This window comes from Orcinus orca, chromosome 19, assembly GCF_937001465.1.
Source record: "Orcinus orca chromosome 19, mOrcOrc1.1, whole genome shotgun sequence".
Taxonomy (NCBI): Eukaryota; Metazoa; Chordata; class Mammalia; order Artiodactyla; family Delphinidae; genus Orcinus; species Orcinus orca.
Genome location: NC_064577.1, coordinates 45,414,636 through 45,440,915, shown reverse-complemented (window position 1 = coordinate 45,440,915; position 26,280 = coordinate 45,414,636). Strand labels below are relative to the sequence as shown.

Sequence of the window (26,280 nt, the reverse complement as noted above, 5' to 3'; positions counted from 1 at the left end):
GTTTCACTCTCTTCATGTGCACAGTGCACGCTACGCAGGACCTCACGGGTTTGAGGTAGGAATGCTGTGATGTGGGCGAACACCCTTCGCGAGGTAGATGTTACCCTGAGGCATTAGAGCCTCTCCAGCTCCGGGCCCCCACCCTGGCCCTGCCCATATTTGGCTGCATCTGTTTTCCTCCATGTTTAAAGTCCCAGGAAGGCGCTGGGCAGGGTGTGGATGTTGTGAAGGATTAAGGGTGTCTAATCGCCCTGGGCTGGGGGGAGGGGGGAGCGGTACGCTCATCTAGGATGGGACACATGGTGCACTGGTGCCATCTGGTGGCTACAAATAGCAATGCTAGTTACTGGGTTGAGAGAAGAGAGGGAGGAGGGACGGGAGGGCAGAAAAGTGGGTGTAAAAGGAAAGGAGGGAGACAGAGACAGGCAACAGGGAGAGAGAGTAGAGGAGGGACTGAGATGGAAGGAGAGAAGATGGGGCCAGGGGCCCACAGCAAGAGGGGGAATGCCAAGGACTGTGCCTCTCAGATGTTGCCGCGGGCTCCGGCAGCCCAGAATGGCAGCCCAAGAAGATTTGCAGTCTCTCAGAGGCTCCCAGGGGCCACAGGGCCCCAGCTCCACCCCCAGCACCTGAGTCTGATCCATGAGACCTGAAAGTCAGGAGGCTGAGAAACAGCAGGTCAAACGAGTTGTTACTCCACAGGGACCCCCAGTTCTAAGGCCCAGCCTCGTGAGCCTTCAGCTGTTGGCCCCCAGACACCAGGGATGGGGTGAAAGGTCCCTTGCTCCGTGGCCAACTTGGTCCCTGGAAAAGGTTGGGCACAGCTCCCCCAAGGACGCATGTGTAAGCAAACACGCTTCTGTACACGTGGCCCACATGCAAGAGCCCAGCACACATCCTCCAGGCCCCGTGGACACCCATGACACGCACCTGTGTTATGCAGATGGCTTGGCCCTGGTGGGGTGCTTGTGGGCCCCCACCTCACCCTCTTCCTTGCTTCCTCTCAGGGGTGGGAGGCAGAGGGCAAACTTGTTTACCACTTCTGCTCCGGGCAGTGGTGATGAGCTCAGACTGGCCCAATGCCCTCCAAGCGCAGGGCCAGGCCTGAGTCATGGGGGTCAGATGACTGCGGAGGCTAAACGGGTCCGATCCTGCAGCCCCCAGGAGCTGCTGGAAGCCCCACCCTACCCCCGACGGTGGGCTGCCCTTCCAAAGCAATCAGGCACTCCCAGGCAAACAGGATGGGTGGATACTGAGGTTCAGGCCCCAACCGGCCCCTCCGCTGACCAGAGGACAACAGGGCAGATGGCCCCTTCCATCTCTGCCCAGCCAGGCCCAATCCTCTGAGCACCCATCCAGGAACAGTGCCTGCCCTCTGGGGCATCCTGGTTCAGGCCAACGCCCTCCCAGAAGGCCAAGCACTCCCAAACACATCTCAGAAATAAATGGAATGTTGCAAAAATGGTCGTGCTGGAGAATATGTTACTTCTTCCTGGACCTCAGTCTGCTCCACTGTGAAATGAGAGGAGAGGGATCAATGTCACCCAGGGGCATTTCCCAACGGACCTCAGCCTTGGCCTGCAGTACCTGTTCCTGGGCCTCCAGCTAATGACAGACCTCTGTCCCCCAACAGACCTGCAGGCCTTGGGATTATCTGCCAATAGGAGCGACCCACAGCCTGACCCCCCTGGACAGCAGAGTAACCAAGGTCAGCTCCAGGCACTCAGCACTCACCTTCATGATGTATTTTTGTCTTGTAAAATCCGTTCTAGTACTGTGGGATATTTGAGTTCCATTGAAAATAAATTCCTAATGGTTTTAAATACCTCCCTATTGTTTGGAGTTCCACCAAAACTACAATTTCCATGGAATCCCTCCCAAAGGTCCCAGCTCACAGGAGGTGCGCTCCACTATTGACCCAGAACATTTCCCCAGGGGCGCACGTGGCCTTGCTCTGCTGCCTGGGTTTGGATGTGTTTGGCCTCATCTCCCCAAGGACCACTGGTGTCCTTGGTCAAGACTGGAGCCCTTCACTCTCGGCACCCCTCACCTTCCAGCTCCCCACCCTACACCACACAGGTGTGGCACAGACTTGGACACACAGGCAGGTTCCATCCAGTTCATGTCTCTCGACTCACTGGGTAGCCCTAGAAAGGCCAGTGCCCCACTGTGGGCATCGCTGTCCCCATCTGTACAAAGAACGAATTGGAAAAGATGACCCCAGAGGCCTCTCTGAACCCTGAACTCTAGGGTTTATAACTCACCAATAAAGGCCTCTGCTTTTATTGCAAACTGAATGAGACCTGGGAAAAGAATAAGTTTGAGGGTTCCCTCCCCCTGCCCCCCAGCCCCAAGTTGGCACTGACTCTTTCCCATTGCTCCTTTGGCACTGCCCACTTCCTCCCGGTGACCCTCTGTCTTCACTGATCTCCACACTCCACCCACTGCCACCCTGCCCCTGGCGGCCTCCTGCTTCAAGCCCTGACAGTGCCCTGGCCCTCCCCCATCCGCTCCTCTGATCTCCAACCCTGACAGCCCCTAGCCCCAGCTTGGCATGGTATCTTTCAGTCTGCTGTCTGCCAAGCCTGGGCATCGCCCGCTCTCCATGCCTGGGCACCAGGACTTGGCTTTTGCCTCCCCAAACCTTCAGGCCTCAACACTATCCTCGCCCCCCCACCCCCTGGGCACCAGAGACTTGCTGGCTCCTGCCAAAGTCAGCATGGTCATCCCCCTGCCTCGGGGCCAACCTACGCCTCCAGCAGCACTGCCTGGCCTGGCCACTGTCACCCCTTTGGGTCCTCAGACAAAAATCTCCCAGAGTGATGACTCCACTTACTCTTGGGTAAGAGACGAGGACAGCTTCACTGTATCGTCAGCAGCAACATCAAAGGCTCCTCGCGTGTCCCGGAGGCGGCAGGGCTGAGACCACAGTGGGAAGTACCCAGGTGGCCCACTGGCTGTTGATGGGCTTCAGGGCCCTCTTGGCAGGGCTCTTAACAGAAAAACCAAAAGCAGACCCTGAGCCTATGGGCCCAAAACACTGGTGGGAGCTCGCCTACCTCAGGCCAGGCCAGGCTCTGCCCCCAGCTCTTTCACTGCAGGACTTGCTCTGTATTTCATACTGTTGACCCTTCCCTCTTTCTTATAACCCCTCTCCCCATATTTTTCTATTTCTCTTCTAATCTTCCTTTTTCAAAATGTGTTAATTATATCAGGAACATAAAAACGTATACATAATACTACAGCAAACCTGAACGCTCATTACCTAGTTTTTTTGTTTGTTTGGCCGCATGGCTTGTGGGATCTTAGTTCCCCGACCAGGGATTAAACCCGGCCCTCGGCAGTGAGAGCGCAGAGTCCTAACCACTGGACCGCCAGGGAATTCCCTCACTACCTAGTTTAAGAGAGGAATCATTACAGAGAAAATTGAAGCCACCTGTGTTCTCTCCCCAACCTCCTCCCCATGTATATTTTCACTACATGTGTATATATCCATTTATAATATGGATATATGTTTTTCATGTTTTTCAATTCTACATAGATGGACTCATACTCTAGGAATCCTGCTGCAACTTGCTTTTATTAGCTCAACATTCTATGAGTTTTATCCACGTTGATAGACACACTCTAATTCATTCGTTTTCACTGCTGTGTAGTATTCCACTGCCACAATGGACTTATCCATTTTCCTGTTAACGGACATTTATATTATTTCTCATCTTGTTTTAGATTGTAAAGGTATATTCTTATCGTAAAATATTCAAATCATATAGGGTACTGAATAGATGACAGACACCTCCCTTTACTTACTCGTCCATCTCAAAAGTTAGCACCACAACCACCTATGTGTATTCTGCCAGTCCTTTTTCTAGGCGTTAACATACACATGTTTGAGGTGAGGAGGATTTGGGAACCCATGAAGGGAAAAAAACAGAATCCCACATAACATCTTTGTTCTAAAACCTTCAGTGACTCACCAGTGTCTGCCGGATAAAAGCCACACTCTCTAGCCTGGCATTCAAGGCCTCATCTCTTTGTTCTCCAGTCCCCAGGCAGCCTGTACAGAGTCTCACTGAACTCAGCAATCCTCTGAGAGCCCAGGTGTTCCAGACCATGGTCAGGGAGAGCAGGACAGGAGTCAATGCTGAGTCTCGTGCCCCACCCCCACCAGCCAAGTTACCCCACCCGTGGGTACCACCTCCATCTCTGAGTGGGCGGCTCTGGCGTCCTCCCTGACTTGAGAAACAAACTATTCTTCAGACAGTGGGGTCTGGAGGCACAAAGGACAGTGCATTATAACTATATTTTCAATTAGTCGTGCACTTTTCTGCCACACTCGCTAACCAAGATCCAGGAAGAAAAGGCTGATTGGAATCATGAGCTTCATCTCTCCCACTAATGGGGTCAGACTCTGGCGGCCTTTACTGCACAGAAGCTCTGGGAGACACAGGCACACAGGCGAGACTTCACCGCCATACATGAGGCAAGGGCTGGGCAGAACCCACATCCCCTTAACAAGGGGGGGGGGGCTCCACAGGCCTCCCTCAGCACCCAGGCCTGAAGCTTCTGAACCCTAACTTTAAGGTTGGGTTCACTGAACCTTGTCTGAGAGACCTGGCTGCAGGGAGCTCCTAGTCTGATGGGAGAGACCCAGTTCCTGTCCTTAGGAAACTCTTCACCTGATAACAAAATATCAGGGAATGCCAAAAATGACTTTTCTTAATCTGGCTTTCCTGTAAAATAGGGATGAGTGTTATTGTTTAATTATATTATTAATAGCAATAATAATTGCTACCATTTACTAAGACCTACAATGTGCCTGATGCCGCATGAAGTTCCTTTATGCATTATCTCATTTAAACGTCTCAACAACCTTTTTAAGAAAATATATTATTATCCCTATCTCATGGTGAAAATCAGAAAGGTTAGGTGCCTGAGGTCACACACTGGTAAGTGGTGGGGTCAGAATTCGAACCCAGAGTCTTATCCTTAGACACTACACTTTGCTTCTACTCTTGACTTAAATCCTTCTTATGGACAAACAAGCCCCCACCATGCACGTTTGTCTTTCCTTATAGAATCTAACTGCGAAAAGGAGGTAGGTAGGTGGGGGCCAGGGCCCTGGGAAGAAAGGTGATGGAGAAGGAAGGGAGATGGCGTGAGAACCTCCTAGGGCCATAGGCCTGGGCCAAGATGCACCTTTGGTGGGGGGAAAGGGGCCTGATGAAAAGGGCAAGGACAGGGACTGTTTGGAATCACCCTCAGGACCCTGAGAATTTCTGAAACTGGGCTACCTATATCTTCAGGCCCTCCCAGAGATACTTGGGATATTATTAAGAGGCTAGAAGTGCTGAAAGCAAGGCAGTCTTGGGCCAAATTGTCTGCCATACCTACACAACCTGTGGGCACAGAGGATTATGGCTCTGTTTGCTCCATCTGCAATCCGTGTGTAGAGACCCACTTTTCCAACCCAAAGTGTTCTGTCTAGGACAAGTGTCTGAAGCGTACCCACACTGTAAATGTGGGTAAAGGGGGTCCAGGATTCTTCTTCTCTCCCCAGATACCCCCATCACGGCACTTTCCACACTGCTAAAAGTGTTATAATGCTTGTCTGTTTCTTTCACCTGTGTTCTGGGGCAACTCCCGTGTTGTAAGATCTCAGCAAATCCAGAATCAATGAATGAATGCATGAGTGTAACCTCAAAGATTCGCAGTAGAATTAAGTCATTGCGAGCGAAAGGGTCCTAGCACAGGGTGCAAAGACTATTGCCCCAGTTACACACTCCGAGCTCCTTTTACCCATCACCCTGCCCCCTCCGTTGGAAGGACCGCACTGCCCACCCGAAGGAGGCTCACCTCCTCTGGGGGCCCAGCCTCCCCTTTACCTCCCGTCCTCTATCCAAGGGGCAGGCCGTGAGACCGGACCCAGCTCTTGCCCCTCCCGGGTCAGCCAACTCCGAGTTCTAGGAAGGGGCGCGCAGAGGCGGGGAAGGGGGGGTAGATCGGGCTTCAGAAGGAGCCTCCACACGGGGGCGCTGGAAGGGCGCGGGGAAGACGGACGCAGGGTTCCTGCGGCGTCACCTGGGGCAGAGAAACCCAGAAGGCCAGCGCCCCCGGCTCCCCTTCCCACCCCGGCCCGCTCCGCCCTTCCCCGGCTCGCGTTTGCGTTCTCAGTCGTGGGGAAAGACTGATCAGGCTCCCGACTCTGCTACTTCACAGCTGGACGCCTAGTCCGAGGCACCCAGCCTCCCCGAGCCGGCCGGTAAAGTGGGGCCAGTCATCCCACCTCCTTTGGACGCAGCCGGCGCTCAGGAAACGTCAGCTTCCCGCCCTCATCCCGCCCTCGGCTTGTGTTTCCCTCTTCCCCGCTCTCCTCCCTCCTGCACCCTTTCTCCTCTCGGCTCCGCATTCTTAGCCAAACCGCAGCCTTTAGCAATCGTGCGCGCCCACCCGGCGCCCGGGCAGCCTCGCCGCGGCCGCGACTCACCCTGCGGCCCGCCCGCCGCCCGCGCCCCAGCCCCGCGCGCCGTCCGCTCCCGCAGCCTTGTCACCGCTCGGCTGCGGCGTCCCGACCCCCCGCCGGGCCTCGAGGACCGGGCGAGGCAGGATCCGCCGGCCAGGGCAGAGCCCGGGTGGCCGAGGGCACAGGGCGGGGCGGCGGGCTCGGCAGCCTGGCCCGCGAGCGCCGGCCCGACCTCAGTCCAAGGGCAAAGCTGCAAATAGCCGCGGTTTCCAGCCCGTGCCCGGCCTCCCTCCCGGCCTTCCGGGCCTTTGGGATTTTCTCTCCCTTCTTCCCGCCGCCCTCTCCTCTGCCCCGGGGCCCCGCCCCCTCCCCGCTGTGCACCCCCCACACTTGTCCCGCGCAGCTGGGGCCAGGAGACCAGCGCCGAGGTCCAGGGTTCCAGAGGTCGAAAAATCACAAAACATAAGTTCGGATTCATTGAGCACATACTATGTGCCAGGCACTCTGCTGAGCTCTTTAAGGGTGGGCATTTATGAAACCTTTATCACCACCAGATAAGGGGTGGCTCCAACTTTCAGATGGAGAAACTGAGGCTCAGAGAGGGTCCTTGGCTCCTAAGTTCACCTGGTTTGGATCTGCAGAATGGGAAGGCATCACCCCTATCCAGAGGGCCATGCTGTTACTCTGCCTCCACCCACGTGCTGCTTGCCCTTGTGGGAAGGTGGGAAGCAGCTGACTGGGGACCCGGGATGCTAGTCCGCCACAAATTCTCAGTGTAACCTAGAGCAAGCCCAACCTGCTGGCTTGTGAAACCCAGTGCCAGTTTCCACATCTGTAAAGTGAAGGGGCTGTTCATCCCTGTAAGGCAGAACTTGTTAACAATAGTGGAAAAACAAAGTGGATTGTGAGCTATTAAGTGCCCTGCCCTTGGGAAAGTTCAGCCAGAGGCTGTGTAGATTCAGACCCACAGACTAGAGTTGGCTGTGTCAAAAAGGGCTGAGCTGGGGAACCTGCATTTTAGCAAATGCAGGGATTCTGAAACCATCAGGTCGGGATTCACCAAAGAGATTCCTGGAAGGGGGTGGATGTGGTGTGTATGAAGCTGTCCTCCCCCAAACCTCCACACTTGTCCTTATTCATCTCTGCCTTCACTGGCCTGGACTCAAGAGTAATTGCACGTTTCTTAAGGACCCACTGTGTGCCAAGCACACATATATCACAGCCCCGCTCTCAGAGCATTCATGACATAATACGGCAGCCTAGCAGGGCTGTCCTCAGCCCAGCTGGCCCCTCTGGGAGAAATGGAACCAGGCACCTTCTTGCAGGGGGTGAAGCCTCTCGCCAGGCTGTGTGGCGCAGTGAGCAGAGTGAGGGCAGGTTTCCACCTTTACTCCCCCATCGGCAGCCTCCTCTGTGTAGGACACAAACTGCACAGCCTCTGACCACAGCCTGTGCAGAGCTGCAAGAGATATGAGTAGGAGATATTGGGAAAGCCTAGGAAAGGAGCCAACTAATTCTTGCTGGAGTCCGAAAAGAGACAGAGAAACTCTACTGGGGGTGATCATTAAGGAGACCTTTAAGGATGAGTGGGAGTTCACCAGGTAGAAAAGGAAGTCTAGGCAGAGGCAACAGCTGAGGCCAAAGCAGAGAATCAGGGAAACTTGTCCTGTCTGGGAGCAGGTGGTGAAGCTGTCTGGGGGCAGGAAATGGGCAGACTAGGAAGGGGGGTGGTGGCGCGGCCTTCTCCTGTCCCCACCTCTGTGCCAGCACAGAGCAAACTGAACACAGCTTATCTGCCAACCAGAGGTCTCCTTTCCTAGAGACTGTGAGATGCTGTAGGACAGGGACAGGGACAGTGTCTTATTCATCTTCTGTGGCCCAGTGCCTCACCCAGTGTCAATAATAGTAATAGGAATGATAGTTAATGGGTATTAAATATTTACCATCATGTACTGTGCTAAGTGCTCCACATGCATTATCCCATTTCATCCTCAACTTTGGAAATAAGTGCTATTAATAATCTCATTTTACTGATGAGGATTCCAAGGTTTAGAAAGGTTAAGTAACATGCCTAAGGTCACATAGCTATTTAGTGGGGGAGCTAGGAATGGAATTCAGGGCTCTCTGACCACAGGACCCTTGTTCTACACTAACAGATGGACAGATGGATGGATGGGAGACAGGGAGGAACTAAGTGGAGAAGCGCCCTGAACGCCATGCCAGGGAGCTTGAACTTTACGCCACGGGCAGTGGGGAGACACTGGAAGGCTGTAAGCAGGGAGAGATAGGTCAGGTTAGGGCTTTGAAAAGATCCCAGCAGTGGGAAGATATTTTAGAGCTGATGACACTTGAGCAGGAGGTCATTTTTCTGGCAAATCCCAATTCCTGCCTGTGAGGACCCTTATTTCTTTACGTATTGTCTTACCTCTTAGGGCAAGACGTGTGCAACCATGTTCACATGAGGACTACTGATGGCGGGGAATGCCGAGGAAGGGGTGCAGTGACTGGAAGGGGAGACTAGTGGTAGAATACTAAGTTCTGGGGAGAGGCCTCTCTTACAGGGTAAGGGAGAAGCCAGGCAGTTCCCCCTTCCCATTTCCAAGATGGCGCTGCCTGCTCGGGGCTTCCAGTGAGGAAGCCGGAAGCACCAGGCCCCACACACTGCTCCATTGTGCACCTGCCTCCCAAGGGGAATGCAGCCAGCGGTGAGGCGGTGTTGCAACAGAGATCAACTGCTGGGGGGCGGGAGTGGAGGAGACCTGGTCCCTTCTCTGGGCAGCTCGCGGTATCATTGGCTTTTCCAGCTGGTGGGGGCGGGGGGCAGTCACAGGAAATGGCCCCGGGGGTCAGATAAGCTGAAGGAAGAAGCCGAGTAGCTGGGAGGACAGAACAGGTGGAGTTTCCCCCACCTGCCGAGAGCAGCCAGAGAGAGAGGACGGAGCCTGCTAGTGGCGGTCTGTGGACTGAGAGGGGCTCCCCGAGGGTCCCAGGGCAGAGCTCACCATGCTGCTCTGCGTCACCCCGCCTCTCCTGACGGGACTGTCTGCTTGCACTGTGGCAGGTGACAAGGAACTGCCACTTGACGCTGAAGCTGGGTCCTGGGGCACCGTGACCCTGGAGGTAGGTGCCTTTGGGGAGAAGCAGGGGATGATACATGGTGGAGGGGGCAGAAGATCCCCTTTATGGCTGCCAGGAGAGCAGGTTGTATACTGCAAGGTAGGGTGTCTGCCTCCCCTCCCTGGGCAGGTTCAAGGTCATGGCCCCTGGCCTGGCAGACCTCCAAAGAGTTGCATGCATATGGAAGCAACAGTGTGTGTGTGTGTGTGTGTGTGTGTGTGTGTGTGTGTGTTTGCGCGCGCGCGCGTGCGCGCATGCGCGTGCATGCACTCACACTTCATTTAACAAACACTTATTTAACATATACTATGTTCCTGGCACTGTCCTAAATGCTTCATAAATATTAACCCCTGTAATCCTCATATCAGCCGGTGGGGAAGGTACCATTACTATCCCCATTTCACAGATAAGGAAACTGAGGCACAGAAAAGTCAAGCAGTTTGTCCAAGGTTATGCAGCTTCAAAAGCACAACTGTACAGGGACTTCTCTGGTGGCGCAGTGGTTAAGAATCTGCCTGCTAATGCAGGGGACACGGGTTCGAACCCTGGTCCGGGAAGATCCCACATGCCGTGGAGCCACTAAGCCCATGCGCCGCAACTACTGAGTCTGCGTTCTAGAGCCCATGAGCCACAACTCCTGAGCCTGTGTGCCACAACTACTGAAGCCCGCACGCCTAGATCCCGTGCTCCACAACAAGAGAAGCCACCGCAATGAGAAGCCCACGCACCACAACAAAGTATAGCCCCCGCTCACCGCAACTAGAGAAAGCCACACCCAGCAACAAAGACCCAATGCAGCCCAAAATAAATAAATTAATTAATTATTTTAAAAAAGGCACAACTGTGCACCTTGCCCAAGGTCTGATTCTGTGTATTTGTGCCTCAGAGGACATTGTCCAGCATTTCCTTTCAAGGGGGTCAACTTGGGGCGGGATCACTGTTTTGTCTCACATGCAGAAACTCTTATTTCCTGACAAGTACTGGTTTGACTGCCAGTCTCTCCTACTAAACTGACCTGAGTTCTGTCACTGGGAATAAATCTCAAAGTTAGAGACACAGCATCTGTGCCCCACCCTGTCTGGTCAGGGAGACAAAGATCCTGACCTTGGGGAGTTCCAATCAGACAGGGGAGCAAGGCCAGTGGATCAGAGACAAACAGGCCCGGTGCTCAGGGAAGGCCTCCAGGAGGGCAGATGGGACTGGCCGGGGCCTGGCTCCTCCAAGTCCTGGGATGGTGAACACACTGGGGCCACAGGACGAGCCATCGAATAACAGCCATTCCTGGTGGGTTTCCTTCATGGCTGGTTTGTCTGAATGTGGAAGTGTGTGCCATTGAGAAGACAGCAGGCTGGAGAGACCCAGGTTCAAGTCTCACCTTCTCCACTGACTCTGTGCGAACTGGGGAAGGTCACATCAGTTTCCTCACTTGTAAAATGGGGGCAGCGGGGAGAGGATGATCCCCAAGGTTTTTTTTTTCCAGCTTTGACATTTTCCAGCTTTGACATGGAAACTGGGAATGGAAGAGCAAGTCCCTGACCCAACCCAGCTGCCAGCCTCCTGGCAGGTGGCTTGTGTTACTCTAGGGCTCTGTTCACCTGTCTCAGCCTTCCTGGAAAAGGAGACCCCATCCTCTTCCCTATTCCCAGACTATCAGAGAAAGGACCTTTCATTCAGCATCCTGTATCCCACACATGCTGAGCTCCTGTGTGTACCAGTCACTGTGCCAGGTACTGGGGATATAGAGATGTGAAGACGGTCTAATGAACGTCACACACTGTCATTCTCTCCACTAGCGAGCATCTCTCCCTCTCAGCAGAGCTAAGCAGGGCCTCCATCAGAGGCTGCAGTTAAGGCCAGAGAAGGAGAGGACTTCGGCCAAGGTCACAAAGGTTAACGGAGGAATGAGAACTTAAATCTATAGTCCTTGGTCCAGAACTTTCACCCCATCAGCTCAAGGATGAAAATGTCTTTGCCCAGGGGAGTGGCCTCCACCCCAGGCCACATGCCATTATCCTCACGGGAGGCCCAGGTTCTAGGGCAGGATAAATCCAGGACAATGGTGGTAGTGCCGGGGGAAGAGAGGAAAACAGGAGTTAGAGAGGGGGTTGGAGGGGAAGCAGTCTCATCTCGCCAACTGGGTGCCCACCCCAAGTTCATCAGCTGCCCCCTCCTTGTCTATATTGGAGATATTTCCCAAGATGGAGCAGAACCTGTGCTCTGGAGTCAGACTTCCTGAGTGGCTCTACTGGCTCTACCACTTCCTGTGTGACCTTGAACAAGTCACTTAACCTCCCAAAGTCTCCGTTTCCCTACCTGTAAAACAGGGATAAATCAGTTCCTACTTCATATGGTTGTTGTGAAAAGTAAATGAGATTATGACTGGAGTGTTTGAGCTTTAAGCCAGATGACATGGGTTTGAGTTCTGGCTTCATCTCACATCCTTGCTGGTAATTGCTCTGTGCTTCAGTGTTTCCATCTGTAAAATGGTGACAGTAATAGTACTTACTTCATGTGGTTTTGGTGAGGATTAAGTGAATTAATATATGCAAGTGCTTAGGAACATGGTAAAATGTTAGCTATTAATTATTATTATTATTTACAGTATTGTGTAAAATGTGCAGAAGAGCTCAGTGGCAGCACAGAGCCCGTGTTATTGAGATTGTTATTGCTCAGGCTGTCTCCTTGCCCCAACTCTAAGGAACTCTCTGCTTCTTCAGGAAGATGTTGTGCCCAGCATTCAGCTCCAGCTCTGGGAAGTGAAGAGGAGCAAAGCGAGCCAGTTTTTTGGACTGATGGGGAAGCAGGTGGGAGGTGAGTGACAGAAGTGGGCGGGTGCCCAGCGAGGAGGGCTTCTGGGTGGGTTCTGTTACACCAAGCAGAGACCCTAGCTTACAGCAGCTCTTACTCCAGTTCAGTAGGAGGCGCTCATGTGATGAGATGGGATAGAGTGTCCGTGTCAATTACCATCCAAACCAGGATACTTCAGAGAGTGGTAATTATGCCAGGTAACAGGTGCAAACCAGGGCTGTCTCCAGCATCCGGGGAGTGCAGTCACCCTAAGGGTGGGGACAAATGCATTGCATCCTGCTGGCGCCCTTCCTTCAATACAATGGATGACTGGAGAGAGGTGGTGGTGCTCAAGATCAGCCTGTAGATGTGAGTAAAGGCATGAGCTAAGCTTTCTAGTTGATTCTGTTTGGCTCAAATAAAATTATTAAAATGAACCTATGTTCCCTGAGGGCACGCTTGACGCGTGATTCATGTCCTGGGGGGACAAGGAGAAAACAGTCTGAACAGAGAGCCGTTTTCTTTTTCTTATTGCCAATATTGTATATTTTTTAAAGTAGTGTTGGTGAGGATATGAAAGAACTGGTACTTTGGGCTTCCCTGGTGGCACAGTGGTTAAGAATCCACCTGCCAATGCAGGAGACACGGGTTCGAGCCCTGGCCTGGGAAGATCCCACATGCCACGGAGCAGCTAAGCCCGTGCACCACAACTACTGAGCCTGTGCTCTAGAGCCTGTGTGCCACAACTACTGAAGCCCGTGCGCCTAGAACCCGTGCTCTGCAACAAGAGAAGCCACCGCAATGAGAAGCCTGCACACTGCAACGAAGAGTAGCCCCCGCTCGCCGCAAGTACAGAAAGCCTGCGCACAGCAACAAAGACCCAACGCAGCCAAAAATAAATAAATAAATAAGTTTATATTAAAAAAAAAATATATATATATATATATAGGGCACATCCATACCCTTTATGGCCATTAAAATGGATGAGGCAGATCTGTGGAAAGATAAAGATCTCCAAGATACTGGTTAAGTGGAAAAAGCAAGTTATATAACAATATGTAAGATAGGAGTTTACCTGTTTAAAAGAAACACTACATACTTACACAGATATATATATATGAAAACATAGGGAGAGTTCCAGAAGGATAAATATCAAACTGTCTACAGTGTTTACGCCTAGGATAGGAAGTGGAGGTGAGGGAGAGAGTTAAGAGGGACTTTTACGACACTATCCTCTACATTACCATTTTATAGTGGGCATTTATTCAGAGACTGCTTTTTTATTCTTTTCTTTTTTTGTTGGGGGGGCATGCCACATGGCATGGGATCGACCAGGGATCGAACCCGTGCCCGCTGCAGTGGAAGCACAAGAGTCTTAACTACTGGACCACCAGGGAAGTCCCCAGAGACTGCTTTTGTAATTTAAAAAATGCGTATAAAAATAGAGAAAACCTTCCCAGTACCTCCACCAAAAAAAAAAAGAGGAAATCAACTTGTGAGCAAACACTTTTGGCCTCAGTTTCCTCCTCTACAAAATGAGTTTTGGACTGGGCCGTTTCAGAGCTCTCTTCCAAATCCAGCAACCCATGAGGAAGCAGGGGAAGGGATTATATGAGAAATATTTACTGAGGAATTCCCTGGCGGTCCAGTGGTTAGGACTCCGTGCTTCCACTGCAGGGGGCACAGGTTTGATCCCTGGTCAGGGAACTAAGATCCCGCGTGCTGCGTGGCACGGCCAAAAAAAAAAAAAACAACACTGTGCTCACATGTGATTAAATCTCACAATATCCCCTTTACCACCAGCAGGGAAGCTAAAGCTCAGATAGGCTAAATACCTTCCCAAGGATGCCCAGCTGGTGCCAGAAGCAATGACTCCAAAGTATGCGCACTTCCTACTACCCCACGCTGCCTCCTACCCAGAGTGTACCTTGTGCGGCCCAGCCACACCAGGACAACAGGGAGTGACTGGAGTTCCATTGAAGACCCACCAAAGGTGCGGGATCCCCAAGAGCCATGAGCCCTTTCACCTCACTGGGCCCCCAGGGAAGCGGTGCAGCCCTCATTCCTTCTCTCTCTTTCCCCCAGGAATACCTCCCATCCAGCCAGAGAGAAGAGGTAAGTGTTGTCCAGACCTTCCCCCAGCATGCTCCCTGGGGAGAACCGAGTTGTCCAGGGGGGCGGGAGAGATGCTCTGGCCAGGGTGCACCAGGCTGGCACTGTGGAGGACCAGGGCAGCATGGTTTGGCCGCATGCTAGGCTCCCTGGTTGTTTCCTTAGAGAGGCGGTCTGTGCATACCTGGGGAGTAGCTGCAGGGATATGGAAAATACGGGGATGAACCTAGTTCTGCCAAAGGTCCAAAATTACCTTGGGTCTTACTAAAGCCTGGAGTTGGAGAAACTAATCAATCCAGAAGGACCTTAAAAGTGAAAAGCTGTCCTTTTGGTGAAAAGGGAAAAACAATATCAAAAGAAAACAAACCAACCTTTACCCACCACCCTTCAGTGCTCTCAGGAGCAAACCTAATGCCCTAGACTCACCACATCTTCCCGGGCGCCCTCACTGACAGGACTCCTAGCTCCTCTCTTTCCCTGCCTGCTTGCCTGCCTTACCCAGAGCTTGTCTCCATAGCCTGGGCACGGTGCCCTCCTTGGCACACTGCCTTGTACTGTTCTGCTGGGTCACATGGCTGGTGTCCCCAGAGCAGGAACTACCCCACAGACAGGTAGAGGTCTGCCATCTCCTCTGTCCCCACAGTTTCTATTAGAGGTGCCCACGAGGTGTTTGTGGAAGGAAGGGGAGAAGGGAGGGAGAATGGAGGAGAAAGAGGAAGGAATCAGTGAATGCATCAGTGAATGAATGAACCTCAGCTCCTAGATTGATTGAGAAATGACTCCATTCATGAGGCCCCAGCTCTGGCCCTGTCTTTCTTGGTTCCCAAGACAGCCTTCCTCTACTGCACTCTCTCTTTTTCTTCTCTATCTCCTCTCTTCACCACCAGCGTATCAACGAGGACCAGTAGTCCAGGGCCACCTGGGCAGGGGAGGACCATCTACAGAAGGTAGGTGAGAGCTTCTACTGGATTGCAAGGGCATAACGAGAAAGTGACCACTTTGCTGCCAGTCTCCACAGTGGGGGCCAGGCAGCTGGCCAGACAGAAAGGCTCCCCACAAGCTATTAGGCAGAGGACCCACGGAAGAGAGCAGTCGAGGTGCAGGGAGATCGTGATCCCTTTGATGATCCAGGCCTGTAACAGCCGTAGCCCTGAAGCTGCACCCTCTCCACCCCCAACACACCCAGGCACACTCTGCTCCCCCCTCTCAGGGCCAGCTGAAGCTACAGAGTAGTGTGTGGTTTTTCAGACCCTGAACATCCCCCTTATTCCCTTACTAATCGTTGTTAGAAAGTCTTAAGGTATTTCCTATCTTCAATGATTATAAATAAAGGCAAATGGCCCTGGGAGGGGTAACACCCTAAGTAGTTATCAGCTAACGCCTTCTGGCAGGGGCCACAACCCCAAAGAGGTTCAAGGGGACGCTCAATAAATGAACAGGCATGAAAGTAGATAAGTGAATCGAGCTGGGGAAGGAGCCATAGCTCAAGCCAGTCAGCTCAAGAGGAAGGGCAGGGGGTGTCACAGCTGATCAAAGACGCCAAGCTCAAGTCTGCTTTCCTAAACCTGACCTCTCCCCCCAGAGCCGCAGACCTGTGGACTGCTCTCTAGCTTCCCTGATACCTGCTCCTTCCAACATAGGCTCTTGGGAATAAAGATGGGAAAGTCCTCTATATTCCCCCAAGAGTTTTTCCTAAGTGTCTGAGCCTTTCCACTTGAAGGGCCATGGAAGTCAACCCAATGCCAATGTGGAAATGAATGTCCCTCCATGCAGAGTGTCGGCAGGAGCCTTAGAAATCATTTTTCAGGGATGGAAATAATTTGCCCAAAGTCACACACTGAACTGATAACAGAGGCAGGACTAAACACTGTGTGTCCCGCTCCCTAGGCCAGGGCACTTCCCGTGGCCCCAGGGGGGCCTTTGGAATTTTGAGTGGTGGATTACCACTCCCTTTCTTTAGAGGATTAGTGAGGGTTGGCTCGTCCATGCTCTGGAGGCGTTTATGGTTGAAAAATGGAAGCTGTGCCAGATGAACCTGTAATTTGCCTTAGATATCTGCAGCTGGAGAAACGCGAGTTAGGGACGTGGAGGGCCTTGGGTGGATGACTAGGGAAGGGCTCCGAGGGTGGAGGAGGCAGACCAGTCTCCCCTCACCGCCGGCCACGTGCAGCACTCTTCCCAGGCCCAGAGGATGAGGACCACTGGTCAGAGTGAGAGCCCCTGCCACGTGCTTCCCAGAGGACGAAAAACCCCTTTCTCCCTACCTGGACGTGACAGCCAACCAGCCAGCCTCCGTGTCTCCTGGGCTCATCGCCAGCATGTCCCTACCACCAGGCCCTCACTGAACTCACTGGGGCTCCTCCCAGGACTCTCGGTCTCAAGCAGCAGTCGTGCATAAGTGCACTGTTGTCACCACTGTGAGCTAGTGACCCTGCCCGCACCCCCCCTCACTGCACAGCAGGATGAGTCTCCCCCCCTCCTCTATCTCCCAGAACACAGCAGGGGCTCAATAAACCAATGAACAGTGGATGGCTTCTTCTCCGGTGCAGGGCAGAGGGCAGGGATGGCCTGGGCTCTGCACCCTGCCCAGTGGCCTGGCATGTCAGCAGTTGGGAGACCTTTTTGCAGGGTTGTAAAGGGAAATACTGAACAGTTGTGCTCCCCACCCGAGGTGGGAAAACAGGCTTGGGACACAGGTAAAGGTGACAAGCCCCTGCCTGAAAGCAGACATCCCCTCCCTACTCACCATCATAACCTCAAGGGGCAGAAGTGGGTCCCAGGTCCTTCATCAATTCTTGTGTATGAGGCGGCCCGTCAACTGACTGCTCTGCTTTGGGGACACAGGCATCTAGTCATGCTCCCACCACTGGGAAGAGCTCTAGAGAAAGGAAACAGGTCCCACCTCAGGAAGCCGCCACCCCCCCCCCTTCTGACGGGGAGACCATCGTCCTGCCCCAGTGGCTCATAGGCAGGCGGGACACAAAGGACCCTAGGATGCTTAGAAAGAGCTAGAATGAAATCCTAGGGGCCAAACCTAGGTGAACAAAGGACTGAGCTGGGAGGCGTGTGGGCTTGGCGGTAAAGGGCGATTCATTAATTCACTGGGCTGCGTAACATTCAGCTTCTGTGTCCCTCTTTCCAAAAAGAAAATGGGTTAGGGGCTTGGGGGGGTGCCTGATTCTTTGGGGGTGGGGTCGTTAGGCTGTTTAAAAGGAGGGGAAGAAGGCATTGGTGGAGAGGCCAGGCCCTTCATCTGGGTACCAGGGAAGGTTTTAGTGACAGCAGAGGCCCTGAGAGGCCAGACAGTGTCTGCACAACCAGTTAAGATTCTTCTGTTTGACCTGTAGTGAAACGGTCTCCATCTCAAGACTGACTGTTCATCATGAGGCATCTCTCTTCCTCATTCTCACACCTTACCCGTGTCCAGGGAGAAATGTGGGAGTAGGGGGCGGTGCAAGCCGCCTCCTGACTGCAGGCCTCCCAGGGTCCAGCACCCCCCTCCCAAAAAAAAGTCCAGCTCACACTCCAAAGGAAAATTAGCTCTTACTGGAAGGAGCGGCACACACATCCAGAGATGGGAGAAACTGTTGGTGGCCATCTCTGGAGGTGATCTACCGCACTTTTTTTGTGAGATAAGGGTATAGGTTCCTAAAAACTTTGGAACTGATTAAACATAAGGTGAGTGGTTTCCAGAAACAAATACCCAATTGAGAAAGACTGACTTCTTGGAATGGACATGACTTATCAAGGATAAAGGTGTTTACATCTCACATAGAACATCTGGGAGGAGCAATGGAGCCAAAGTTGTGCAACAGCACAGGTTATTTTCTCCACTCTTGGGCACAAATAAACAAACTCCCAAACCCCAGAATGGTAGCAGCATGACCTGCATCTACACGTATTGCACAAGACGGAAGAGACAAACTGATATTCCAGCAAGGGACATTTTTCACCACTGGGCAGCCTTTTTTTTTTCTTCTTAGTGACATTCATTGGCATTTTGTTGAAGATACCACAAAGGATGTGGGCAATTAAACTGCCCCCATCAGCAGGAGACAGTCTGGAAGAGACTGTCATACAAATTTATAGCAGAAAGTGCTGGAGCAAACCCAGAGGAGGTCCAATTCTACAATTCCATGATATCAACGAATAGCAAAAAGTAGTTTCTAGAATTCCTAGCATACATCATATATATTTAGCAAAAGAGTTTTCACCTTATTCTCTGAACATGCAAAACCCCACTGTGTATATATGCGCACCTGTGAGGATCCTAACGTTGAGCCTGTGAGCCAGGCCTTCTCCCTGTCATCACTGTACCTCACTTAACGGGACCTGTCATCTTACACAAAGAACTAGTCATGGGCTGGGAGTGAAGGCAGGTAGGTGGGGTTCGTGCCTTTTCACTGGAGCTTTCTCAAACCAGGGTTTCTTATTTACTAACCCCAGTTCAGAAATGGACTTCAAAGGCTCAATTTCCTCAACTGTAGACAAATGTGTGCATATTTGCATTTATGTACATTTTTTAAAAAAGACTCGATGCTTTGATTAGATTCTCAAAAGGTCAGAAGGAAAGTAAAAAGGGTAAGGATCACTGAGAGCTACACTGCTTGATCCTAGCACCTTTCATACAAACTACACTTCTTCAATGTTTGGCATATCAATTGCTCTTCAAAGGAGGAAAAGGCAGCCATGTTTATGACTAGTTACTAATATACATTCAAAAAGCTGCTTTTCATTGGTTTCATATTCCAGAAGGAATGTGTGCTGTAAGCAAGCTGTGGTATTTTTCTATACTGGCTTCCCATGAACTCCATTAGAGGCCATTCCTAACCCCAGCGAGGCAACCTGCCCAGAACTACAGGGTCAAACCAAAGCTGAGGATGTGTCAAAAGCATCATCTTCCCTACAGAGGGCACACCATATTCTTAAAAGTTACTTAATATGACTCACTGTTCCCCCTGTGAGAAATGGGAAAGCAGGCACAGAGGCATCAGATGACTCACAATAGCGTTGTCAGAAGCACGGGATTTGGAATCAGAGGAGCAAGGCTCTCATTCTGTTTCTATAACCCAGCAGCAAGACCTCTGAGCCTCAAATTTTCTCATGTGGAAAAGGGCTACAATACTCACCTTACAGCGGTGGCGTTGTAAGGACTGAAGGAAACCATGTAAGTAAATGGGCAGACAGTGCTTGCTAAACAGTTTATTCCTAAATCGGAAGCAGAGCCAGAATGAAGCACATCTTTGTTTCCTGGTTTAGGTCTCTGGCTTCCAAATGCTGCCTATAGGAGCAACTAAAATCACTTCTTTCATCTTAAAGTTTTCACCAGTGTTGTCATCCTTCTGGCAGTGGAAGCCACTAGAAGCATGGGGGTCTACAGTTGAAGCAAGGAAATCTAACTAGAAGGGAGATGATAAATCATTAAGGAATCAAAAAAGCCAAGAAAGCAAATGATATAGGTTCTCAAGCTGGACAGACCAAAATATTTGTCTTTGACGCTTCCTGCGTCACCCTGTGCTCTAGGTTTCCTTCTGCAAAACCGGTGTGAATTTCCATTGCGCTAACAAGGCAGTGTGAAGGTACCCAGCACGGTGCTGAGCAGAGAGGAAGCAACCAGCTCGTGCTAGGGCTCTCTTCCTCCCTCCAGAAATAGCAAGTAGGTGCTTCCACTTAGAGAGTTTCAGGAGCTAGATCCAGGAATGACTCCAGACTTTTGCTCTTCTAATGAAGGAGCCTAAGCAGCTGAGCTTCTTTTGTGCAGGTAAAAAGGAGTCAGCGGGGACAGGCTGACTCAAAGTAGCCAAGGAAGTGAACTGTCTGTTCCCATACCTGCAAGGATTTAAACCAGAGAAATCTTCCTTTGATTTCTAGGTGAGGAAAAGGGGGTGGCAATCAGTGGAGGCTTGGGACCGCACTGTGCACAAAACTTCAAGTGCCTTGACCTCTCAGCATCCATTCTCGTGGTCCACATTAACTACCTAAATTTTTTCAAAATGTGAGAGAGAGAAGAATTTCCCTTTGATGTGAATACCTAGAACAGGGAGATCTGGGCACACATCTTTCTAAGATGTGTAAGAAGGGTCTTTTTATAAGCTTGAGCTTCTCTCCATCCCATCTCGCACCCCCAGTCAAGTGACACACTGGACTCTAACCTTACCAAGGAGGACCCTTAGTTTGTCTGCCAGGAGAAGTTCTCACCATGCTGGCCACAGTGGGCAAAACCACCCCAGCAAATACAATTTCCACCCTCCTCCTCTCCACCATATAGCGAAGTGCCCGGCCACCCTTTTCCTGCTCTAGGTAAATGCTACAGGAAAATGCAGCTACTTTCAGAAATCATCTCAACCTGAGAGAGACAATGATTAGAGGTGGCACTGCTCACTACTGGCAAATAAGCCTGGAGACAAGAAGGGACCCACCTTTTCCCACCTCCCACAGCTATCGATTGTACCCCACATATCCTAACTTCCTGCTGGGTTTTCTGTCCTTGAACTTAATGAACTTAATGGAAGAATGGATAGTACAGACTACTTATTGCTATGCATACCTATTACCTGGAACCAGAGTGTGGCAGGGAGTTTATCCCATCAACTAAACAAGCTCAGAGTAAGCACTCCCTCCATAGATACCCTGCATCACAGAGGAAGAAACAACCTTCCCTCAACAGTCAGTTTACTGCTAGGAAAGTAAATCCCAAGTGCATTACCTATTAGCGGCAGGTCAGTGGCACCATTTTCTACTCAAATGAGATCTCCTAGGTGAAACAGACTTGAGCAGAGAACATGCTTTATTGAGGAGTAGATATAGAACAGCACATTCTACCACATGTGGGGAAGGATTAGCTTCTGTAAAAGGCCTTTACCCCTTAAGAAAACCCCCAGTGAAGTTGCTTTTGGATAAATTTTAACAGTGACACTGAAACTGGCAGGGAGCTGCCACTGAACATGCTTAAAATTAGCTCCCCCCAACCCACAGTGAATATAAGTAGTGTACAAAGATGACAAGAGAAAGGCACAAATGACCAGAGTTGGGATTGTGGTGAGGGTTCCACATGAAGACAGCGGTGTTGTAGAGACCAAGTTGGAAAGGGTGACATGTCATACATCAAAAGCTGCCCCAAGATAGCAGGTTATAACGGGCTAGAGAGAAATTAGAGGGAGCATCTCTTCCTTCACTTAAACACCACCAAAAATAGGAGACCAGAGAATGGGGGGATGGTGGTAAATCCCAAAAAGGAAATGGAGGAGGAGTTCTTGGAAGGGCATAAGCACTTCAGTCTTAGAGGGAGGGTGAGGCACTGTTGAAAAGGGAAGCAAACCTTGGCAGGGGTGGCCATTCTGCCTTGCTGAGTCATGGGCTGAGACACGGAAGTCATTTTCAATCACTTCTCCAAGGATGTTCAGACAAAAGCAGTGTAACTTATGTGGAAGTATAGGTATGCTATATCAGACTGGTACTGGTGAAAAGGTTTCTGCAGTATAATTAACCAGTTAACATGCAGCATGAAAGGGAGAACTGGAAAGTATTTTGGCACCTGCAAACGTAAAGACGGGCAGGGAGTAAAGAGAAGAAAACATTTACCACTGGGCACTTTCTGGTGAGGCAAAAAGTAGTATTCCATTCCCTTCCACCAAGACGTTGCCCACTGCCCACAGGTGAACTCAAATCCAAATACAGAATCACCACTTCTCCATTCTTTTCTCCATCTCACTCAGATAATGTGCTGTAACCAAGACTAATCCCTGCGAGTCTTCAAAAGTATTTGGCTCGGGGCTTCCCTGGTGGCACAGTGGTTGAGAGTCCGCCCGCCGATGCAGGGGACGCGGGTTCGTGCCCCGGTGCGGGAACATCCCACATGCCGCGGAACGGCTGGGCCCGTGAGCCATGGCCGCTGAGCCTGCATGTCTGGAGCCTGTGCTCCGCAACGGGAGAGGCCACAACAGTGAGAGGCCCGCGTACCGCAAAAAAAAAAAAAAAAAAAAAAAAAAAAAAAAAAGGTATTTGGCTCTGGTCAGCCTGATACTGATCAAAAACAGGTCTTTCAGTTAAAATGGAGGAAAAAACTTAAAGTGAGATGAAATCCAAAGGGAAGGGACCCCTCCCAGCACACACACACACTCAGAAGTGTTACCTCTTCCCTGCCCCTCCAAGAACACAGGTAAGGAGTAACTGGGAATGTCCTGGTGGCAGTAACCGTAGTTGGTGGTCTGGTGACTGGGCGGCAAGAAGAAGCACTATTACAAAGTTTAGAAGACACGACACAACCTCATGGGGCCAGAGGAGAGAACCAGTGACTGGACAGGTACAGTACCAAAACAGAACACCTTGGGTCAGTGCTACGAGGGATCTGCACTCAAGTCTAATACAGATCCCATCCAGGCAACCTCACTGAGGCCGAAACAACAGTTCCTCAGAACCAGCGTCTGCAGTGTACACGAAGGTCGGAGCCAGGACAGTCCTGAGGGGGATGGCCTTCCCAAAGGATACTGTACTTGCCAATCACAAGAGCAACAGAAATGACAGACAGATCCCTAGGGTACGGATTCCTACTGCTGGGGTTCGCTGGCTCGGAGTAACCGGTCACTTTAAGTGCCCTTGGGAGGGGTCCATTTTAAACAGCTTGGATCCATGGTTTTATTGGAGTTGGATCTTTTGGCCTCTTTGGCTATCCACTCATCAATCAGGTCCTGAGGGAGAACAATGGGAAAAATTATTATATACATTCAACTAAAACATGTTTGTAAGTGGATTCCAAAATGATTATTAGCAAAGAAGAAATGGCCAAAGATTTAATAATATACTAAGGTGTGAGACAAGTATATAAAAAAAAAATTATCTTTTGATTTACCTAGTGCTCTCCTACCTAATCCATTTCTTCTTACTATGCTTTCGGTAAGACCTGAAAATCATTATTCATCTTCCATCAGTAAACGTTATAAGTCAACTTAAAAAAATTTTAAATTGGCATGAGTTGAGATGGCATTTGTTAAAGGAATTTAAAACCACTTCCACAGGCCCTGGAGTTTATGAAGATTCTCCTCCACAGATGGGCACTCTTCATCCGATCTAAGAAAATCATCAAAGGATAGAAGTGCGACTGTGCGACATTAAGCTGCTTAACTGGAGCTGCTTACATGTCTGTCATCAAATCTGAGACAGGAGCTTAAGATAAGCCTAACGATGAGACCAAGTAAAGGATGCGTAGAGCCAGACTCCTTTAAGGGAAGGTTACCTGTAAGGTGTGAAGGCCCCACTTTGCTCTGCTAGGCCTCAAGGGACATTAAGCAATGAGCAAGAGGCTGAGAGTAACTTTACCTGTCTCTTCAAAACTAGGTGTTTTCCTTTCCAATATTTGAGCATCTGAAGGGCTTGCAGAGTGCTGACAATGTCCACAGGATTCACAGCTGTCTCCTGGCTAATTTCTGAAACAGAAGAGCTACTGAGAACTTGGCCAAAACGTAGACACCACCCCAGCCCTGCCCCACCAAGGCCCCCTTTGCCTTGGAGGAAATCTAGACGCAGACTCCAAATGTTTGGAATCTTCACTACTTGACCCAAGCTGTTCAGAAGAAATTTACGAAGCATTCATTTGACCAGTTAAAATAACTACAGAAGACGGATATTACAGCAGGAAACCACTTGGCCCCTATAGAAATCAAGGTCAAAGACAGACCAAACTAAATTCTCCCATCCTCACAAATATTCAGGGATGTTAGAAGTTCCTGTGTGTGCCAAAAGACTTGAAGTTTTTCTTCTTTCTTGACTTTTGTGGAGAATTAAAGTGTCAGCAACCTGAGATTTGAGACGCAATAACGAATGTCTGAATAAAATCTATCTATAAAACACATTTTCAGACTTCCCTGGTAGCGCAGTGGTTAGGAATCAGCCTGCCAAGGCAGGGGACACGGGTTCGAGCCCTGGTCCGGGAAGATCCCACATGCGGCGGAGCAACTAAGCCCGTGTGCCACAACTACTGAGCCTGCACTCTGGGGCCCGCGAGCCACAACTACTGAAGCCCGCGCTGTGCTCCGCAACGGGAGAAGCCACTGCAATTAGAGGCCGTGCACCACAACGAAGAGTAAGCCCCCGCTCACCTCAACTAGAGGGAGCCTGCATGCAGCAACGAAGACCCAACGCAGCCAAAAATAAGTAAATAAATAAAGTTCAAAACTCAAAAAAAAAAATTTTAAAAACAAAAAAACCCACCACATTTTCTCTGTAAGAAACCAAATCATATAACCAGTCCCAAGAAACCAAATCATATAACCAGTCCCAAGAAACCAAATCATATAACCAGTCCCAAGAAACCAAATCATATAACAAGTCCCAAGGGCCAAACACTCTGGAATCCTTAGGCACCTTTAGTGAGTGGTCCACATTAGTGGGCCTTCTGCTCTCATACTCAGATGAAACACAGAATGGGGTTATTTTCTTTGCAGGTTACAAAGCATGAACAGGGCCAAATAGAAAAGTCAGAATATTCAGTGGAACTAACATCTTGAGTAACAACCATTTTCTAAGAGTCAAAAACCAACCTTTGATAGAAATCTCTTTGCCTTGGAAATTATGCAGGTAACGAAGAAGCACTTCTTTCCAGTAACTGCGGTAGCTTATGAGCCCCAGATCTGAGAGTGGACGCTCTGGGGAGCCAACTTTTTCTTCCACTTTGGAAAGCAAATAACCTGCCAGGGAACAATACAGACACTGTATCTCACCCTAGTAAGAACAATGTACCAACATGGAAAAAGATTTAAGGAGCAGAGTCTGCTTTGCTATATCAATTATAAAATAGGTGTTACCTATTCAAAGATATACAATCCCCTCACACCCTTAGTGGATTATGCCATTTCCTGATTCATCTCTTACCAGATGGCTTAAAAAAAAAAAAAGGGGGGGGGGGCTTCCCTGGTGGCGCAGTGGTTGAGAGTCCACCTGCCGATGCAGGGGACATGAGTTTGTGCCCCGGTCCGGGAAGATCCCACATGTCGTGGAGCGGCTGGGCCCGTGAGCCATGGCCGCTGAGCCTGCGTGTCCAGAGCCTTGCTCCGCAACGGGAGAGGCCACAACAGTGAGAGGACCACGTACCACAAAAAAAAAAAAAAAAAAAAAAAGGATCACAAAGCTGTTTCTAAGAATTCTAATTTGACTAAAATATGTCATGTTACAGTGAATATCGAATAAAACACGGTTGAATCTCATTATTTACAGTAGTTATATTCTACAAAGTCACAGTGAACACTGAATTAGCGAATATTGAACCACTGCTCTTAGGGGAGATACAGGGTTAGGTTCCTGTGGGCTGCTGGTCACATTTTTGTCAACCAATCAATACATAACCTCGCTTTATGTGCTTCTGTTTAAAAACACCTATTTAATACATATCATTGATTCATTAACAGTGAACTAACAGCCAACAGCACAATAATGTATGCCTGAATAAAACCTATCTATAAAACGCAGTTTCTCTGTAAGGCACATCACAGCCTTCCTAGACAGTACTTCAGCACTACGCTTAGGGACCATTTAAAACCAGTCCAGTAGTTGGGACTCCACGCTTTCACTGCCAAGGGCCCAGGTTCAATCCCTTGTCGGGGAACTAACATCCCACAAGCTGTGTGGCGTGGCCAAAAAAAAAAAAAAAGAAAAGAAAATCAATAACAAAAAGCACAAAAATATGGGGACTTCCCTGGTGGTCCAGTGGTTAAGACTCCGCGCTCCCAATGCAGGGGGCCCAGGTTTGATTCCTGGTCAGGGAACTAGATCCCGCATGCATGCTGCAACTAAAGGTCCCGCACGCCACA

At 50.4% G+C, this 26,280-nt stretch overlaps 2 protein-coding genes across 7 annotated transcripts in view; one reads left to right on the top strand and one right to left on the bottom strand.

The window, feature by feature from the left end:
* The first annotated feature begins 8,911 nt into the window (after window positions 1–8,911).
* TAC4 (tachykinin precursor 4) lies at window positions 8,912–16,824 on the top strand. The gene is made up of 5 exons (XM_012537722.2): window positions 8,912–9,583; window positions 12,298–12,391; window positions 14,453–14,482; window positions 15,367–15,426; window positions 16,718–16,824. Exons 1-5 carry the CDS (start codon window positions 9,467–9,469, stop codon window positions 16,822–16,824), a joined length of 408 nt encoding a protein of 135 aa, XP_012393176.1. The 5' UTR covers window positions 8,912–9,466.
* Window positions 16,825–19,666: 2,842 nt separating this feature from the next.
* Window positions 19,667–26,280, bottom strand: part of KAT7 (lysine acetyltransferase 7) — a 33,243-nt gene continuing 26,629 nt past the window's right edge. For 5 of the 6 annotated variants that reach the window (XM_033410911.2, XM_004282634.4, XM_033410912.2 and 2 more), the window contains 3 exons: window positions 25,015–25,161; window positions 23,795–23,901; window positions 21,249–23,166 (listed from right to left, as the gene is read on the bottom strand). In XM_033410911.2, coding sequence (XP_033266802.1) covers window positions 23,065–23,166; window positions 23,795–23,901; window positions 25,015–25,161 — 356 coding nt within the window. In that variant the 3' untranslated portion in view covers window positions 21,249–23,064. Of the gene's footprint in view, window positions 19,879–21,248; window positions 23,167–23,794; window positions 23,902–25,014; window positions 25,162–26,280 lie in introns of those variants that run through there. The other variant, XR_004478589.2, reaches the window with a different exon arrangement.

Bases quoted from the DNA above. Each gene is read 5' to 3' on its own strand.
- TAC4 (XM_012537722.2), top strand. From the start codon at position 9,467: ATGCTGCTCTGCGTCACCCCGCCTCTCCTGACGGGACTGTCTGCTTGC. The intron at 9,584-12,297 runs GTAGGTGCCTTT...CTGCTTCTTCAG, and splicing joins GGGGCACCGTGACCCTGGAG to GAAGATGTTGTGCCCAGCAT. The intron at 14,483-15,366 runs GTAAGTGTTGTC...CTTCACCACCAG, and splicing joins CATCCAGCCAGAGAGAAGAG to CGTATCAACGAGGACCAGTA.